The following is a 19983-nucleotide window of genomic DNA, read 5'->3' on the forward strand; positions in this document are numbered from 1 at the left end:
AACTTTTGAAATACCCTCACATCATCATCAATGTCATTGCACTATACATTATAAGTAGGATATTTTTATTAAAACTATTTGCTTAATATAAATTTAATACATGCAACATGTACCTAAGTCATAAAGCAAACAAAATAAACACACATAACCCCACCACCCAACTTAAGAAGCAAAACATCACCAGAACCGTGACATCTACTTGTGTGCCTACCCCCCTCTGCCTTCCCACAAGCTTCCATGGTGACTCATCTTGAATTCTGTTTATCATTCCCTCCCCTTCTGAAGTTTTATCACGTGTCTATACATAAATGTATTGTTTACTTCTGCTTGATTTTAACCAATATCACTTATTGGTATTTGTTTCACTCAATAATGTTTCTAAGAGCTATCCCTGCTAATGTGCTAGTTATAATTCATTTACACAACTCTATAATATTCCACTGCATGAGCACTTATCCATTCTCTGCTGATGAAACTTTGCGTTGTTTCGAGTTCTGTACTATTATGCACATTGCAGCTATGAATACCTTTGGACATGTTTCTTGGGCTACAAAGACAAGAGATTCCTACAGGGCACACCTTAAAAGTAGAATAACTAGGTGAGATTTCAGCATTACAAATTAATGCCAAAATGTTTTCCCAAATAGGGGTGTCAGTTTACACTGCTTCGGTCAGAGGATGAGCTTCCGTTGATTACAACAACCTCCCTCATGCTTTTTTCTACCAAATCTGTTGAAATTTGCTAATCTGGTGGGCTTAAAATGAAATCTCATTGCAGTTTTTGGTTTGCATTTCCTTGATTATTAACGAGGTCAACCACTTTTTCAGATTGATGAGTCACTTATATTTCCTTCTCTGTGAAATGTCTCTCTTTGCTCATTTCTCTACCAAGCTTTTTATAACTTTGTAGGTCTTTATATATTCTTGATAACTGTATTTCAGTTATATTATTGCATATATCTTCTCCCAGTTTGTGACTTGTCTTTTTGCTTTCTTTATGGTGACTTGATAAACAAAGATTATTTTTAATAGTAATAGAAAAAATAGGCTTAAAGTCAAGCATACCTAGTTTAAATCACAGACCTGTCACTAGCTGAATAATCATGGGAAAGTCACTTAATTTCTCAGAATATGCTGGCTTAGAGATTTCTTTTCGTAAAATTAATTGAAATAATAGATATAACGTGCCTGACATATACTGTAATTAATGCCTGGTATAAAATGATGATAATGATGATTTTTAAAAAGGGATTTTTTTAAAAAATAATCCTTTAAGTTAAATTTACCATTCTTTTCTAATTTTTTTTTAAAAAGCTCCCACACGTCCAAATCATAAAGCCGTTGTCCTTTACAGTCTCAATTTAAAAAAAAAAAAAATGATGACTGGTAAGGGGATCTTAACCCTTGACTTCTTGTTGTCAGCACCACGCTCTCCCAAGTGAGCTAACCAGCCATCCCTATACAGGGATCCGAGCCCTGGTCTTGGTGTTATCAGCACCACACTCTCCCAAGTGAGCCACGGGCCGGCCCTACAGTCTCAAATTTTTAAAAGATTTGTCTTTTAAATAAACTTTAAATAGCCAAGAATTTACTTTTGCATAAAGATCCAATTACATTTTTTTCTGTATGATGAATTTTCGAAGCACCATTGGTTGAATAATCCATACATTACCCAGTAATCTACAATGCCACTTTTATTATGTATTATTTCCACATATGACTGGTCTATTTCTGGGTTTTCTATTCTATGCCACTCTTCTATTTGTTTATCCCTACATCAATAGTGTACTTCATTTATCACTATAGCTTTATTTGAGAAAAAAAGTCAACTGGCAGAGCAAGTCTCTGATCTCATTCTTTTTCAGGAGTATGCTGTTGCCTATTCTTTGCTCTAGTTTCAGCTCCTAGTCTACTTTACAACTGTCACTTGCATATTTCTCTTCCAGCAAGCCAAATGCTATGGACTGAATTATGCCCTCCCCCTCCCACTCCCAGTATGTGTTTGTTGAAGTTCTAACTCCCAACGTGACTATATTTGGAAAGAGGTACTCTATGGAGGGAATTAAGGTTAAATGAGGTCCTAAGGGTGGGGCTCTGCTACACGCAGGTGCACAAAACAGATCATGTGATCACAGCAAGATGGCAGCCACCTACAAACCAGGGATAGAGGCCTCGCCAGAAACTAAGCTGGCACTGCAATCTTGGACTTCCAGTCTTCAAGCTGTGAGAAAATAAATGCTGTTTAAGCTGCTCAGTCTACAGTACTTTGTTATGGCAGCCCAAGCAAACTAATACACCTAATGATGCAATAAAAACTATATTGTACTTAGCATTTGGTTACTTTGCATGGGAAGCCACCCCACCCCAGATTATCTAGTCTGCTATACTGCCAGGGGAAATAAACAGAAAATAGTTTTGTTCTTAACTTGTTGCTCCTCTGAGGTTTAACAGCAGACTATTCATTAAGGGTCCTCATTAGGGACTATAAGTGAAATTAAACAGTATTTATTTGATGAAAAAATATGCTTATTTTCACTCTTTTTAAGGCTAATTGCTGTGTTTTTGTGAGGTTTTGTGTTTTGAGGTTCTATGTCCCAGTCCCTATCTTAAATTTATAATGAGACATCAGTTAAAAACCTGAGGGACTGTGGGAGCAGAGGTAAGATTCTACTGCTGCTTGCAGTGGAAGGTCATGTAAGAGAAAGGTAAGAGCAAAATGTTTATCATGTACAAGTATATGGAGATAAAGGTAAGAATGTGTGAATTAATAAGATTAGATTTAACTGCAAAACACAAGTAAGTGGCTTAAACAAGGTAGAGGTTTATTTGTGTCTCCCAAAAACAGTCCAGAGGTAGACTATCCAGAACTGGCACAGTGGTTCCATGATGGTCACAGATCCCAGCTTCTTCTATCTTCCATCCTGCAGATTGCCACATGGTCCAGGGTGGCTACTGGAGATTCAGCCATCATGTCCAATTTCAGAAAAGAAAAACCAGCTAGGGGATAAGTTTGGAGAAGCACAAAGGATGAGCTTCCCAACAGGGTCAGCTCACCTAAGGAACTTCCCTGGAAGCTCCACCAATGACTTCTGCCTATAGACTTTTGGCAACCCTCAAATGCAAAGAACAGCAAATGTGGTATTTGAACTGTGCACAGTCACTCCCAATAAAGTATGGGTTCTATAAACATAGAAGAGATAATGATACCAGGTAGTACATTAGTCATATTTTCTATTTTCTGTATTTTATGAAACTGACATCTTAGGGCATTGTGGACCCAGGGAGGGCCTGCCCCTCCCAGGGTTAGCTAATTCCTAGAGATGGCAAACAGCCTGACAGCATGCCTTTGACATGCAGACCAACCAATCCTTTAATCAGGCTCCTGCCCTCAATCACCTCAGGGCCAAGTACCTGACAACTAGGGACTACCCACCTCAAAATCATCTTTTAATAGCTTTTTTTTGTTTGTTTTCCAGTACCTACTGCATCACCATTAGATCCTGGGCAGGAGCTATATGATATTCTTCTTAGTATCTCTAACCCAGAGCCTAACATAGGATTGGGTACAAAATTGGTACACAATTAATATTTGTTCAATTTGAATCCCAAATGCCCCTCATGTCATCTCTCATCCCCACTGTACTAACCTTTCTAGGATTACTGTAGGAGCTTCCTAACTGCCTCTAGGCTTTTCTCTTTCTAACCATGTTTATCGTTCTTCCTAAAGCACAATTCTAACGAGATGTCCCTGTTTTCAACCGTCTATGGCTTCACACTGCCAAAGTTCCCTGCAAGCTTTCAAGGCCGTTTATGACCGAGCCTGAACCCACTTTTCATATCTTATCTCTCACTGCTTCATAAACTCTAAGTTCCTGGATCTCTGCTCATGCTGTTTCCTCTGCTGAAAACTAACCTAACTACTCTCTTCTGTGCTACTCCTCACACCGTATCACACTTAGCTGCACAGGCCTCTGCTTATCCTCCTCACCCAACTCCCACCATCTAAACTGTGAGCTCCTTCAACACAGGAGTCCTGTTGTATTCATCCCTCTATCCAGGTCCTGTATGGGTGCATGACATACAGCAGATGCCCAAATGACTTTGGAGGTTAAAAAGATACCCAAATTAACTTTAAATAGTCATAGAAGATTAAAAACAACCAAAAAACACCAACGTGGAATAAGTGCTCAATAATCCATGTAAGTTAATAACAACAACAAAAGTTAAGTACAATAAACTATTTTAAGTTTAACATGCTCTCAAAAATATCACGAGACTTGATAAGACGGGCATAGCGACTGAAAGAATGATATGCTTTGTCTGAAATAATAACTGCCAACAACAACAGCAGCCAACATGTATCAAGCACTTATTTCAGTTATTATGTATGAAATAAGTTACAGGTAACTCTATTATATATTGTACTCTTCACAGCAGGCCTTTAAGGTAGGTTCACTATTTGTTTTACTCTCAGAAAAACAAAACAACAAAAAATCTGAGGCAAAAGTTGAGTAACTTACCAGAGGTCACTCAGCTGGTAGGTGGAGAAGCAGGGATTGAAATCCTGGCCATCTGACTGCACAGCCTTAACTCTGAACAATTATTATAGACCACTGTTCTTCCCCAAACAATAGGCAGGGCAGAGAAATTAAATAAATGTCAAGATGTACACCTGGTATGGCAAAACAAGACCCTGACTTCCAAAGCATGGCAGAAAGCAAATGAACGAAGAACAAAGAAACAAAAAGAAAGGTGTCACTATTGCAGCTGCATGATATTGATAGCCTAAAAAGCTACAAATTGTCCTCGTGCAGAATGTGGGGCTGACACAGAGGCAAATTATAGCAGTAAGAAGGGATTTCAATGCTACTGATGCCTGCCAAAAGTCTCATTCTCTAAAAAGTAAGTCTGACAAATTCTTGAACATCCTTGACAATTTCAACTGTAAGTAAACAATGAAAGGAGCAGAAGCTCTGAACTTACTCTAACCAGTTAAAGATACTGCTTGATATAAAGAAAGCAAGGAGTATGTTAAGGCAATCTGGTAAAGAAATTGGTAAAGAAATTAAGTGTAACTTATTTTCCTGTAGGATCGTCAGACTGAGAATGAGATATTTCTTCTTCACTCAGAACTTCCCCCCAACCAAAACCTATTATTCATTGAACTCCCAGTGTGAGCCAGATGCACCCTGCACGGGGCACTCTTCGAAGGCTAGCTGTGGGAGGCTGAGGGTATGTAGGGCCAATGAAGTATGAGTGCAAGTGGAAGCAGGCAGGGGGCAGAAAGCAAAATGCAAACTTCACATACCTGAGTCCAAATTCCAGGTGTGCATCTATAAGCGGCATGACTTTGACAAGTTACTTAACCTCACTCAGTTTTGGGTATCCTCACCTGTAAAATGGGGATTATAGTACCTTCTTCTTAGGATAATAGCTAAATGAGACAATGAAATGTCAGCCATTAATATGATCATTGTTATTTCTTAAGATAATTCCCTATCACTCATTAACCTCAGGATAATCTCTCATTTTCTACAATGATTTTCCTGTGGCTACTCCTACCAATCTTCACAGCATATAATGCAAACCCTGACAGAAAAACAAGTAAAATGATCCCTCCTTCATTTTCATGTCAGTATTTCAGTCCAATCCAACTGAACAGTAAACATTTATGATGTCCTATAACATCACTGTGCTAGAGTGAGCTAGACAGGGGCAAAAAGGAAGCGTGAGTAAAACACATCCCTGTCTTCAAGAACAGCATGAACTCTTTTGGGATCAAAGGGAAACTACCATTAAGTTCTCAACTCAGCTGAAAAGACAAGTAATCCCCAAAGAAATACATACTTCTGTTCCCAAAACAGCCACAGAAACACGTCTTTGGTGTTTCAGGATGCCTTTGGATTAACTGATCAGTGATTTTTGAAAAATGAATGACTCTGAGAACCGTATTGGCAACAAAACAATGGATCTCATACAGATTGGTCTTTAAAGTCAGTTGTTCCAGGTTGTGTGCTTGCATTAAGGGAATGAAGTATATAAGGATGAAATGCTAAAATGCAGATGTTGGGGGGAATATATAAAAGAGCTACTTGTTCACAACCAGGACATGAAGTGGTACTGGCTGAAAGCGAATGAGTAGAGTAAGCCTGGTTCAGGAATAAAGTAAAGATTTCTTTTCCCAAAATGAAAACAGATTTATCAAAGTAAAACATACTTAAAGCTAAAATTAAAAATTAGGAAAAATTAGAATATACAAAAGTGTAAAGAAATAGAGAAAATCACACATAATACCCATATCCGGAGATAAGATTTTGATGTTTCTCCTTCCAGACTTTTCTAAGAACATACTTACATCTTTTTCAAAAATGGTACCACCACATACGCTGTTTAGTACATTCTCTCCCACTTTTCTATGTATCATACTCATCTTTCCTTTTAACATGAAATCACCATATTAAAGTCCCAAGACAGTTTTCTACAGATTTATTCCCTGACATTACAACATCAAAGAGGGAAATGCAAGATCCAAAACTTGGACCAAACGACCCCTAAAAAGTCTCTTACTGATATCAGATTCTACAAATCTCCTCTGTGCCTAGACCAGCTTGGCAGCAGCAGAAAGTTTCTCACCAGATGGGGCTGCCTTGGTGGGGAAGGCAGAGTTTAAGATCCAGCAAGTCTGACCAGTTTGGGGGCCACAGGGCCTGCCAGAATCATACGCATGCGGAGGACTCAACACTACAGACGTGACTCTGAAAAAGCACCACTGCCTCAGCCTTTCAGGAATGTAGAGATATGAGGCAACCTCCAAAGGAGAGTCTGAAGAGCTCCTCGGCTCACAGCGGTCCTGTAGGACACACTCTTCTGCCCTGTGTCCTGTCCTGAATTCAGATACTGCTTTGGGCTGGTAATTAAGCTCTTTTGTTCACCATGTCAGCTTCAAAAAGCACAGATTTATCACTCTGTATAAAAAGGAACACCAACGTGCATGTGAGTTTTGAACTTGTCAAAGTCCAACATGACCTAAGCCACAGTTAGCACTATACTCTCAGGCAGAGGGGATAGGGTATGTAGCTTAGGGAACAAATACACAGGCTGGGCCACAGGCCAAGCTGGAGACAGAGTGGCCTAGATAGAATGAGGGACTTCCACCATTTGAACAAAACAACCTGCTCAATAGCAGTCAGCCTCTGGAAAACTGCAGCAAACTAGTAGGCAGACCTGGGGAGGACTGATGCAAACATTAATAAGCAAAATATGCATTGAAAAACTGAGTTTTTTCATGTCCCTATTGGTAAATTATTAGTACGCTGTAACTTCCTGAATCTTAAAATAAAAGATTACATAATATAAATAATGGTCTGTGTGTGTATGTGCATCGAGAGACCATGTGGAAAAACAAAAGGTAAATGCAGTGCCTCAGGCTCTAGCCTAGGGAGGCAATATCAAAGGTTAAGAGGACTGTCCCCCTCTCAGAGTTCTGGATGAGACTTTAAAAGAACAGAGAAAAGGGGCTTAGATACAGGATAATGGAACCAGAGCCCCTGTGTCATCACCTGGAGATGAACCACTGCATTTCTAGTTATATTTCAGGTCTTCACCGCTGGTGAACTACGTTTCATAAATGCTACCAGTGAAACTGTCCAAAGACAAAAGATATGAAAAGGGTAGGCTAGTTTTGAAACTGTTTAGGTTAGACACTAACTTCTGTTCAGCAACCCCCTTTAGTTTGAGCTAACTCTTAATATCCCATTGGGATCATTCATTTGTCAGCATTTATCAAGTAGCTATTCTGTGTCAAGCACTGGTTAAGTGCAGGAACACGGAGCTGATTCAGTCCTTGCTTCCAAGTCTACAGAGCAAAAAGATAAGAAAATCAGCATTTAAAATGATGGGATAAATGCCTGACATATAATAATAATGAATACTGAGTGGCTGAATCAATACTGTAACAGAAGTGTGCACAAAAAACAGGGGGTCATTCCAAAGGACATTTATCCCTTTGCTATAAAACAGATGGATGAACCTAAAAGTTCACTATATTGTATACCTGTCCATAGACGCCACCCCTAAAAGAATAAACAACTAGAAAATGCCAGTACAGATAGGAGCTACCAACGTTTGTGCCACAAAAAGGGAAGAGGAAATGACAGTCAGAAAAATTATTATCACTCATTTTATATAAAAGAGCATTTTAATTAGAAACTAAAGACTATACATGATTTTGGAAATAAGACTGTACCAAACAGTGGCCAAAGAAGAATCATCCAGTCTACACCTTCTCTTTTGTCTGGTCACTCAGAAATATAATGTTATCTGAAAAGAAGCCAAAGTGTAATTGTTATTTTCAGAACTCGTTCTCCATCTCATTTAATAATTCGCCTCTAATACATACATACTTTAGTACTGTTCACTAAAAGGATTTTACACAAATTTTCAGAATATTAAATAACTCCTGCCATATTCATGAGAGGTATATACAGTAGGCATAAATGGAGCTAAAAGTAGGCTTCAGCTGTTTGTCCAACAATTCAGACCTTGTTAGAAAAGGTGTGGTATTTCTTGTCTTCACTGAAGACAGTTAAAGTCTTCTCAACAATAACTTCCTACAACAATACTGGCCACAAATTTGGATGCTTGCAATGCTTGGACAGATGCCATGAAACCAGGCAGCATATCCTCACATAGAAGAGGACCAAGACATATCACTGCACATGCTGGAGGATTGGAGGAGAGGATTGGGGTCCACACAGACCAATTAGCAATGACAGATTCATTTGTTATTTGATTTATGTTTTTAAGTAAGGTTAAAAACTCATATAGAAGGAATTTTATTTTTAAATTATAAAACAGAATAACTTTTATATAGCTACTCCTAGGGAAACTTTTACTAATCAATATCACAAAATGAGCATTTTTATACAAAAGCATCAGACACTGCTCTTAAAATGCTCTTCCAGAGGATGTTAGCTTAGGACAAGTAAAGGGGAAGAGGGTAAGTAGTATTCTCTGTATAACTCAAAAAAATCTAGATTCTTATAACTACAAAGTGGTTATTATATAATGACTAAATATTTGTTCATGACTGCAGTCTTCCAAAAATAGAACAGAATGATTACTTCAGAAGAGAGAATTAGAATTGACATCACTGTGTAAAAAGCCAAGAGTACCATCCACTGGTGGTTATTTTTAAATTACTCATAAGATTCCCAAAAGAAAAAAACATGTCCTATGAAACGGATTAACCAAATTAAACTCTATTTTCTTCGATTCAACTATCACTGAAGATCTATTCAATTTTACTATCAGTCGTAATAAAATTATACTTAACTGACTATGCTAATGAAAACTGGTGACAAGAGAAAAACAAAATGGCAGATAATCTGAAATGCTTCTACTTGGCTTGGTTCCTAACAACCCAACTATCCCAACAATCCAAAGGCTGCCCACACACTTGGTTTACAGTAGAACATAAATGAGGGCAGGAAAATACCTATGTTGGTTTTCAAGGTCAATATACTTTCAAAGAAACTTACCAGTAAGGAAATGAGATTATTATTCACAACAAATTGTAATTATCAATATGGTACAATGATTAAGACATGAACTTTGGTGCAAAGAAAAAAAGAAACAGAAAATCTATTGATTAGAAGACTTAAGATGTACATATATCATGTAATATAATGTATGGACTTTTATTTATGAAGTAATAAGGGAATCTGAACACTGCAATATTTGGTAAAAAAGAAAAATTAACAACAATTTAATATTAGGTGTGATAACAGCATTGCAGTTATGTTGCAAAAAAGACACATGCTCTCTCAGAGATACGTACTGAAATTTATGAATGACATGGTATAATGTCTGGGATTAACCTCAAAATAATCCAGGTAGAAGAAAAGTGGCTGGGGACATAGATAAAATAATACTGGCCATCAGTTAATAATTGATGAAGTTAAATGATGGGAATTCGGGCCGAGCCCGTGGTGCACTCAGGAGAGTGCGGCGCTGGGAGTGCAGCAGCGCTCCCGCCGCAGGTTCGGATCCTATATAGGGATGACCGGTGCGCTCACAGAGCTCACTGGCTGAGCGCGGTGCGGCCAGTCTCAAAAACAAAACAAAAAAAAACAAACAAAAAAAATAATAAAATAAATAAATAAAATGATGGGAATTCACTTTACTATTCTTTGTACTTTTATGTATGTTAGACCTTTTCCATAATAAAAAATTAATTTTTAAATATTACCTAACTTTGGCATATCTCAGAAGTCCATAAACACTGAGACACTGCTATAAAAAAATTTCTTTCATTCCCACCTACTTATTTATAAAAACAAGGTTTCTTAGTGTTAACATCCATGAAAACAAAGGAAGAGAATTGACTTAAAATCTAATTTTAGCAATTTATACAAGAGGTGGGGGGGGGAAGCATGATCTATCTCATTAAAAGAAACATTTCCAATAAAATCCTACTTTTTATATTTACATATTAACATCATTTTGGTCAATTAGGTACTAAAAACAACTATAATGATAACTCAATCAATGAGAAATATAACAGAGCCTTACTTTCACAAAATTTTTTTAAATACTTTAAAATTTCTTTTATGTGTATATTTTTGTTACAGACAAACATGACAGGATGAATAGTAAAAGATTCTCAGTGATACAGTATATTAAAGATACACTTCTGAGGAGAAAATGGAAATGATAAAACAAGTTCGAAGAAAAAGAAATACAAAATTTCCAAATGTTGAAGAGCTTCCTTATGTATTTTTTTATAAGGTGATGACTATCAAACTTCAATAGTATTTATATCCCATTAATACATTTAAGAGTGACATAACAATTTTATATTGAAAAAAGTTCTTAATGTCAACTTAAAGATGTCCAAAGGTGTATACTGTTTTGAAACTCTTCTCTAGGTGATATCTTCTTAATCTTCTTTAAACTTTGTGTGTCCATCTTTTCTATGTTGTTTTGTATTTTGTTTAAAGAGAACAATAAAAATGCTTATATTTCAAATAGAAACTTCAGCATATTAAGTACCAAAGAGATTCTAAATAAATCTGTTCAAATTTCTAATGCCACTCACATTGATGTAACTATCTTGGTACATGCTTCTCCCTATTTAAGCTATGTCCTTCAAAAGACATTAGTTTATGTTTTTCTAATTCTTAACAATCAGTACTGGCATGGACAATTAAATTTTATACTCTACTCAAAATTTACTTGTGAACTAAAACTGTGAGTATAGAGAAAGTTTTCTAAAGGAATAGATAAATGTAGCAACTCTCAGCAAGCAGAAAAACCAAAGTCACAGAACTCTTCTGGTGAGCTGCCTTACAATCAGGTAGGCATCAGTACTCAGAACCCCAGTTAAACTTACTGACAACACAGCCAAGCTTTTAAAAAAGGGAAGGAGAAAAAAAGAAAGAACACCCATTACCACAAGCTTCTTACCAGCTATAATTGTTGTTGCTTGTCGCCTCACATTATTTTTATCCATGTATTCACCATAGTCTACCTTCCCTTCCACATAAACTCGAGACCTGATATAAATAAAATTTACAGTTTTTAGTTTGGAGATTCTACGTGCTTTACAAGAGAGAGCCAAGACAGGAGTGGCAATGAGTATACAGAAAGGATGAAATATGTAATCATACATAACATCACTTTAGCTACCACTTCTCAAAATTCAGAATTAAGAGTACTCAAACAGTATATAAAACAGACTTGACACATCTAGGTAAAAAGGACAATGTTTTCATCATTCAGCTATTTTCCTTATGAAAGTTTAAAAAACTTGTTCAAAATCGTAAGCCAAAAAAATTTTTTTTTAAAAAGGCAATTTTAAGACCATGAAGATCAAAGGGCAACTTAGTGGCATCCTTGAAATCTCTAGAAATGACTTCCAATGTGTCATTTTCCTTGACCTTTAATTCTGGACTCCCTAAAAGATTTGCTGATTTTCTCTTATTTATCAATTCCTTTCTACAATGAGGTTCTTGACCTTACTCTCAAGGGACTTATATTATTAAAATTCAAAATAAAGGTTTCAGCTTAGTGTAACACTCAGAGTTAATCACTAATACTGCTTCAACACTACAGGACTGAACTAGATGACAACCATAACTATGATTTTAAAGGGTGGAAAATGACCATAACGGCACCATACCAGCACCAGTTTTCAGAGTCTGCTGCCACCAAAAAAGGACAATATAGAAAGAACACAAAACTAATGAAATGATCAGGTGCCAAAACATACACATACACACACACACACACACACACACACACACACACAACCAGCAGGTAAGACTGCACGTAGTCATTTTCTGTGAAACATCCTATACACGTTTGTGTGTGTGTGTGTGTGTGCACATATTCATACACACATACATAAAGGACAATGGAGATATACATGAAGAAAAGGTATGCAGTTACTAGAAAGGAAAAGAAATTTTAGTCATTGCTGAAATCATTTTACATAAAATATCATGAAATATGTTTTGATTATTTCTACAAACCAAGCACATTTTAAATATATTAACCATTAATACAACTGTTGTTAAAAAACACTCTTTTGTCCTTCCAAAAATTTGGAAAAGACACATAATCGATCCAAGCATTCCAAAAGGGAACAACTAACCCTATAAATAATTATCAAATATAAAATAATGCCTGTGATAGTACCATAACTCAATGTGTCAGGTTTCAGACATTCTAAATCTCTGCTATGGAAATCATGTGGATGACAAAAAGCAAGACACCAGCCCCATGATCCCTGGTCATGGAAGCACATGCTGTACTTGCTCAAGTGGCACTTAATAAGCTTTGCCTTCTCTCCTGCTTCATCTACTTCTATGTACATACATACCTTGTTTACCCTAAGTTCTCAGAAGACTAAAACCATGTTTTATACACCTTTAAACTAGTCACACACATGGCAACATGCCACGCACAGACTATTAAGGGCTTAATAAATACCCTCTTAAATTAACATCAAGTAATTAGTAGTATTCAGGGATAAAGGAGGAGTTACATGTTCCTTGCCATGAGAACACCTCTTATCAGTTCAATCACTTCAATCCATAAGATCTTTCCTTCTTCAACTTACCCCTTTTTCACATACTGATAGGCCACATCTCTGAGGCCTGGACGAAATACTGATATTCTGTGCCATGTTGTCTTTTGACTGACATCACCTAAATCATAAAAATAGGAAAGATGATTACAAATGCCAGCAGATGAAACCAATGCCAACAGAAGACATGTGCAGCAAAACCAATGCCACAATTTCTAGGAACAGAATTAGAGAAGATAGACCCTGTCTACAAGTAGCTTACCTCTAATTAAATAATTGGCAATAAATAAATCAGGTTTATTTACTGCTGATAAAATTAAAACCCCAGTCTTTTATACTCACCCATTTGGTGTACTTCACTATCCCCTGATCGCCACATCTCATTTGTCGCTAGAGAAAATATTGTGACTGGATTTTTTCCTTCTACCTGTCTCATGACAGGGTCTTGACCCACTCGCCCAAGTAACTGCACACGATTCAGAGCTGAAACACAACGCAGAAATAAAACACAAAGTAGAGATTGAGAACCTGCTATGGACTGAATGTTTGTGTCCCCCAAAATTCACATGTAGAATCCCTAACCCTTAATATGATGGTATCTGGAGGTGGGGCCTTTGGGAGGTGATTAGGTTTAGATGAGGTCATGAAGTTGAGGTTCCAATGATGGGATTAGTGTCCTTATAAGAGGAAGATACCAGAGCTTTCTTTCTCTTTCTGCCACGTAAAGACACAGTGAGAAAGCAACCATCTGCAAGAAAGAAAGAGAGCCCTCACTAAGAGGGCTGGCACTCTGACCTTGGACTTCCAGCTTCCAGAACTGTGAGAAATAAATGTCTGTTATTTAAGCCACCCAATCTATGGTATTTTGTTATAGCAGCCTGAGGTGACTATTAAAGAAATACACACTTGAGACTGAGAGAAATGTCCAGAAGAGGAACACCTACAAATATAAGGGTTCTTCAAAAAGTTTATGGAAGGATTTGTATTATCCTTTAATTCTATTTTTCTATGAACTTTTTGAAGTACCCTGCTACCACTTTAACTTCAATCTCTATATTAAGCAAAACCCAAGTTCTAGAAGATCAGAAAATAAGTTAAAGGGGTAAATAAAGGAAGGCTAGAAGAGAAAGAGGGTTGGCAAAAAAGGAGAAAGTAGTCATTGAGAAAGCAGCCTCACAAAATAAACTTTAAGCTCTTTACCTTATCTTAAATTCTTCCTTAAAATATCTTTTTCTTTTTTTAACTGACTGTGGAACTAAAAGCACAAATCAAAGATCTGAAAATCTTTATAAATACAAGGGAATATTTTGATGAAACAGTATCTTTCACGATCTCAGCCTAACATAACATAACCTTGGAAGACTCAGATAATCAAAAATGTCTCAAGGAAACTCTCACAGCAGGACAATGACAAGAGTAAGGAGTATCTGGCTAATAAGGAGAATAAGGGCCCGATTTATACTGGGTCCCAGTAGCCTGACGGGGTGAAGCCGAGATCTGAGGAGCAAATACCTACCAAAGGCATTATGATTAACATGGTTAACCCAATCAACATATCTCTTCTGCAGCACATTTGAGAATATTAGCACATTACTATAAATAACACTTTAAACTTGGAAATCAGTTACTTACATCTTTCAAGAACCAAACTGCTAGTTACTTCAGACTCATGTCTTACAAACTGATGAAATACCTAAAGGGAAACAAAAGAGTAACATGGCTTTAATTTTTTAGGAAAGGCACAACAAAAACAGAAGACCTGTTCACATTCATTCACCATTTAGTCAGTAGTTCCTGTAAGTTCCAGAAGAGAAGAAAAGAGACGCTCTCCCCATGTTCTCCCAAAACAGTGCCAAAAAGACCAGGCAAACACTTTTAAGAGCAGAATACTACAGAACTCAAAGGTACAAAGAATTTACTAGCAAACATGCCCAAGGTTAATTTACACTTCTCCCAAAACAGTGCCAAAAAGACCAGGCAAACACTTTTAAGAGCAGAATACTACAGAACCCAAAGGTACAAAGAATTTACTAGCAAACATGCCCAAGGTTAATTTACAGTCTTCTCCTGTTTCTTTTGTGGCAATCCTCCTGATTATGGTGGGTCTGTGCTTATACATAAAAGGTAAAATCAAAACAGTATCACTTTCACAATAGAGAGTATGACAGTGATTGTAAGTCTAATCTGTACCTAACAGCAAGTATTAAAAACTCCAGTTTTCATTATCAGGAGACAGAGAAAGAAGCAAAAAGTACTATGTATACATTTAATAAAATAGGCCAAACTTTTTTTCTTTAAATATAAACAACTAGTATATTATTATATTTTGGTTATAGCAGACTTTAGAAATTAAGAAACTTAGGTTTTCTAATGGGGGTACAGATTTAATCCATCTTTAGACCAAAGGACAGTAGAAAGAGATCAATGCATTATAATTAATGTATTAATAAATACTAACATAAAAAGCAATGATCAAACAACTGTTATGATGTGTGTTTTACTTAAGCCTCACTCTCATCCGTAAAGAACAGAAAGTTTAGAGAATAAGAAATTAGACTAAATTTCAATAAAACAATACACTCCTTACATTCATTACATGAATGACTTTCTGACACAGCAATAGACAGATTCCAAAGCCAGACTCCCTGTGAATAAAACTTGTAGTCTATCAAACTGCTTTCCCTTGGTCGCTCCTTCAGAACTCATAAGGAATTAGGAGATACCTCAAATGATTAGCACAAAGTGTTTCATTTAAAAATGAGCAAAAATGATGACAGATAACATCTACGTCACAAAGCTATTACAAAAATTAAACAGCTTCTGTAGTGAGTTTAGCCCAGTGTAGAGTTCTATAAATATTTGATGGGAAATTTCATACCTCCTATAGATCAAAAAAAAGTCTAAGATAAACAACTTTGATTCCTTGCTTAAGTATAAAGATACTGCTGTTCAAGTCACATAGTTGTCAGAAAAGGGTGGTCACTGCCACATAATAAGCAGCACTAAATGTTAATAACAGATATTACTACTGAATACCAACTAAGTACTTTATCTATTATCAACTGACCCTAAATCTAAACCTATAAATAATGTAAAATTATGCCCTCTTTAGAGCCAAGAAAACTGACGCTCAGAAAGATTGAATACTTTGCCCAAGATCCTGGAGGAAATAAGTGGCAAGTCATTCTAGAACCCAGGGCCTTGAACACCAAGGCTGCTGTTTTTCCCACTGTCCTCTGCTGCCACCTTAAAGATGTCCTGTTCAAGGGCCACTACAAAGATAGGAGTACACATCACTGAATTCCGAGTTCAGAGAGCTAACCATTCTAATCAGAGAAACATTTTTTTCATTAAGTCTTTTATTAGACAAATCTTTTACAGAACACCAGCTATAAGCAAGACTGAAAAAAAAAATGGATAGGTCTATAATTCTAGGAGGCTAATACTTTAAAGGAGAGCTAGATGTTTATACAAATGTGACCTAAGACAAACACAAAAGTTGGAAATAAAGTTTCTAAATGTGAGGTAGTGATTTGTGAGAACCAGTAAAAGAAAAAAAATTTCAGCTTAACTAAGTGAAATGAGAAATCATGGCGTTTTTGTACTAGCCACCTCCCCCAACAACCTAATAAAAGATCACAAGGCAAATTTGACAAAGGGGCAGAGGAGCCAGGGGTGGTGGAATGAGAAGTTGTACATAAATCACATATAGAGACCCATTTGGGTCATTAGCTGCTGTCTCAGTTTGTCTGAAATGATTATATACCTAGGGAGGCTGAAAATAATTTGAAGATAACTCAGAGCAAAGAAAGCACAAAGTTAGAGAAACATTTCTCAGGTGGCTGTACTGTCAACATAAAAAACAGAAGTCCACCAAGCAAAGGAACACCCATTCCTGGTGCTGTTAGCTATATAATTCTATCATTAAATTTGGGGGATAGAGGGTAGATAAGAAAATAAAGTCGTTACAACATACTACAGAATAAAACTGCTAACTAGTACCTGTATCATGACTATAGAAAAGTACTAATTTGAGTGCTCAGAAGAGCCAGAACTTATATGTCTTACAGAATAACAAAATGCCTCATTTGGGGCACACAAAAATCAAGACTTACTGGAGAAACAGAAATAGGGAAAGGATGATTTTACTTCAATAATTTTTTAAATTAAACTTTTAACTCCTCTATATCTGGTTTTAAAGACATCTTAATACTGTAATATTAAGACAGTAGTAACTTTTCCATGTTTGACATTTCAGTACATAGAAAAGTAAGCTAGAAGTACATATAGGTCAATGTGGGGATCTAAAAATATAATCAGTTGGACAGTAGGGTGGGGAAGATGATAACAGGTTTCATGGTGGAATTGATTCTTCATTAGTCTTCACAAGAAGATGGGGATTAGGAGAAAGGTATTATAAAGAAGAATCTACAAGACTTGGTACCCAGATGTGGTTAAGTGAAGAACAGCAGTCTAGGCTGCTCAAGGCTGGCTAGTGGGAGTGGACAGATGAAGAGTCAGACTGAGTGGCATGAGAAGGAATTCTGGACATAGTGAATTTGTGGTGACGCTGAGACTTGAGCTGCTCTCCTCAGTGTAGGAGGATGTGGGGAGGGGAGCGTTTAGAAACAGAGGAGGTATATTGTCAGAAAAGCAACCACATGCCTTATAGAAAAACACTGGAATAATGAATGTTTCCTATAGACCTTAGGTCACTAAACATCTTAAATGCTCTCTAACTAATCTAAATGCAAGTAAATACACATTTTAAAAATTAATGATTCCTTTTAATGAAATAATGAAATAATAATGAAAAAAAAAAATTTCTTTTTAAAAGATGACCGGTAAGGGGATCTTAACCCTTGACTTGGTGTTGTCAGCACCACGCTCACCCAGTGAGCAAACCGGCCATCCCTGTATGGGATCCGAACCCGGAGCCTTGGTGTTATCAGCACCGCACTCTCCCGAGTGAGCCACGGGCCGGTCCCATAATGAAATTTTTTATTTTATTTTAGCGAACATTACTTACACAGGCAGAATCCATCCCCAACCCGCCCTATCAAATGAGTACACATAAGGTGGGTGGGTGGATTCAAAGGTCTTTTGCCCCTGCAATCAAAAGCCTAAAGAAATCTGATCACTACGGCTGACAATAATACATATCTCAGCACTAATATCGAAAAGTGACTACCTGTAATACAGGTCTTCGAAACATGGCTTCTATTTTCTTTTCTTACAATCTGATCTTTAGGCTTTTCCTGAAGGGAAAAAAAAGAAAAATTAAATATTACTTCTCATAGCAAAAGCATAATTTCACTAGTTCTAAATGCCTAACTTCATTCATTTTTGCGTACTCCAACTTGCAACACAACATATCAACATCCCTGCACATTTGAAGAGGATCCCTTTCCCCCGAAAGAAAACTCAACACCTGCAGGTCTTTCTGATCCCGCTTCACTGCCTCTTCCACCTATCCATACAAAAAATTCTGATTCTGAGTTACTTCCGCTTCCAATCCATTGCCTTCCCAAATTTCATTACAATGCAAGCTCCCTGAGGGCAGAGATTTGTCTGACTTACTCACTGCCATATCCTAAACTCCTAAAATCTTTCCTAACACACAGTAAGGACTCAATAAATATTAGTTGCATCAAGAGACTTAAATCTGAAACTTGTTGCCGCAAAAATTACTGCCTCCATCCCCGTTAGCAAAGACCAAGGAGCGCTAGAGACCCGGGACCCCAGCCTCGCCGCCGGGATGGGCTGGAGCACCTTCCCAGAGGGGGCGTTCCCACCCAACAAGGCAGGGGAGCTGGGAGGAAACCGAGACCTCCGCACGAGTTAGAAGGGCCAGACACCTACACAGCACCACCTCCCGACACACGCAGGCCGCCACGCAGAACCAACGCACGACGAGAGCCCTCCTCCCCTCCCTCCCCGCCGGTCTTCCTCAGCCAGCCTCCATCCGGGGACCACTTCCGGCGCACGGAGGACGCACGCTAGCGAGAAGAAAAAGGAAACAGGAAGTCATCAGCGTGCTCCGTAGAAATACTACCGGCCAGTACCGAGGGAAACACGCCCCCTTAACTCAGGAGTTCCGGAAGCTTCTTGAGTGGGTGGGTCGACGCCGCCAGGCGCTGAGATTGGCAGGTTTCAAGCTTCTAATGAAATGAAAGGGCCCGGGCCTCCGAACGCAATAATGAAAGCAGAAAAAGAAAGGGGAGTGAGGAAAAGGGCTAGACCGCAAAATTTAAGGGAGCGCAAAAAATTGGTTATTAAAGTTTTTAAATTTTTAATGCAATATTTTAAAAGGTCAAAATGAATGCAAGAAATTTTGTGAGGAACAAAATATGAAAATTTTAATTAAATTGGGGAGCCTAAGGCACAAGGAAAAATGTGCACCCCTGTATACATGTTTTTATGTATTTTTAAATTTTTTTTCCAGACTATTAAAGTAGAAGAAATTTTGAAAATTTAAACAGTGGATGTATTAAAACTCACATTATTTTATGTTTAAATATTTTATTTATGCCAAAGTAAACTGATCAATATTTTCAAAACCTACTTTGCTTACCTTGTTTCAAATGAGAGAATCGCCATGTCACAATTTTTCTTGACCAGGTGACAATCAAATAATTTTAATTAACTTCATCTAACTGATCTTGTCTTTATTTAAAATTCTGGTATTTTGTTCAGCATGAATTTTTTTTATTAGTCTTAATATTTTAAAAATATTGCATTACAGTATCATTAATCTTGATTTCTAGGTTTCTTGAGGCCCCTTAAATTTTGCCTCATTCACCCTAATCCTGGCCCTGGTAAAGCAGGGAGTATGGAGCCCTACAGATTGCAGAATCCAAGCCTGGGGCAGGGAAGGGGCAGCAGCTCCCCTT

General features: G+C 37.3%; 1 protein-coding gene and 1 long non-coding RNA gene across 3 annotated transcripts; both read right to left on the reverse strand.

Moving 5' to 3' along the window:
• Positions 1–2801: 2801 nt before the first annotated feature.
• LOC103585864 lies at positions 2802–5939 on the reverse strand. The gene is made up of 2 exons (XR_550107.1): positions 5309–5939; positions 2802–4613 (listed from the first exon to the last, which is right to left on the reverse strand). It is a non-coding gene; the product is annotated as an uncharacterized LOC103585864 (long non-coding RNA).
• Positions 5940–8175: 2236 nt separating this feature from the next.
• Positions 8176–19070, reverse strand: SSBP1 (single-stranded DNA binding protein 1, mitochondrial). Of its 2 annotated transcripts, none has more exons than XM_008566958.1 (7): positions 18953–19066; positions 18282–18348; positions 14723–14783; positions 13433–13573; positions 13124–13211; positions 11467–11555; positions 8176–8319 (listed from the first exon to the last, which is right to left on the reverse strand). In XM_008566958.1, the coding sequence occupies exons 2-7, from the start codon at positions 18303–18305 to the stop codon at positions 8276–8278; spliced, it is 447 nt and encodes a 148-aa protein (XP_008565180.1). In that variant the 5' UTR covers positions 18306–18348; positions 18953–19066; the 3' UTR covers positions 8176–8275. The 2 variants fall into 2 exon arrangements, with proteins under 2 accessions (XP_008565180.1, XP_008565179.1); XM_008566957.1 differs by lacking the exon at positions 8176–8319 and adding an exon at positions 10459–10973 and having other exon boundaries at positions 18953–19070.
• Positions 19071–19983: the final 913 nt, after the last annotated feature.

Source organism: Galeopterus variegatus, unplaced genomic scaffold (genome assembly GCF_000696425.1).
Source record: "Galeopterus variegatus unplaced genomic scaffold, G_variegatus-3.0.2 Scaffold281, whole genome shotgun sequence".
Classification (NCBI taxonomy): Eukaryota; Metazoa; Chordata; class Mammalia; order Dermoptera; family Cynocephalidae; genus Galeopterus; species Galeopterus variegatus.

Coding starts and splice junctions, on each gene's coding strand:
- SSBP1 (XM_008566957.1), bottom strand. CDS start 18,305: ATGTTTCGAAGACCTGTATTACAG. Junction 14,784..18,281: donor TTCGAAGACCTGTATTACAG/GTAGTCACTTTT, acceptor GTTTCCCTTTAG/GTATTTCATCAGTTTGTAAG. Junction 11,556..13,123: donor TATCAGTATGTGAAAAAGGG/GTAAGTTGAAGA, acceptor TATTTATATCAG/GTCTCGAGTTTATGTGGAAG.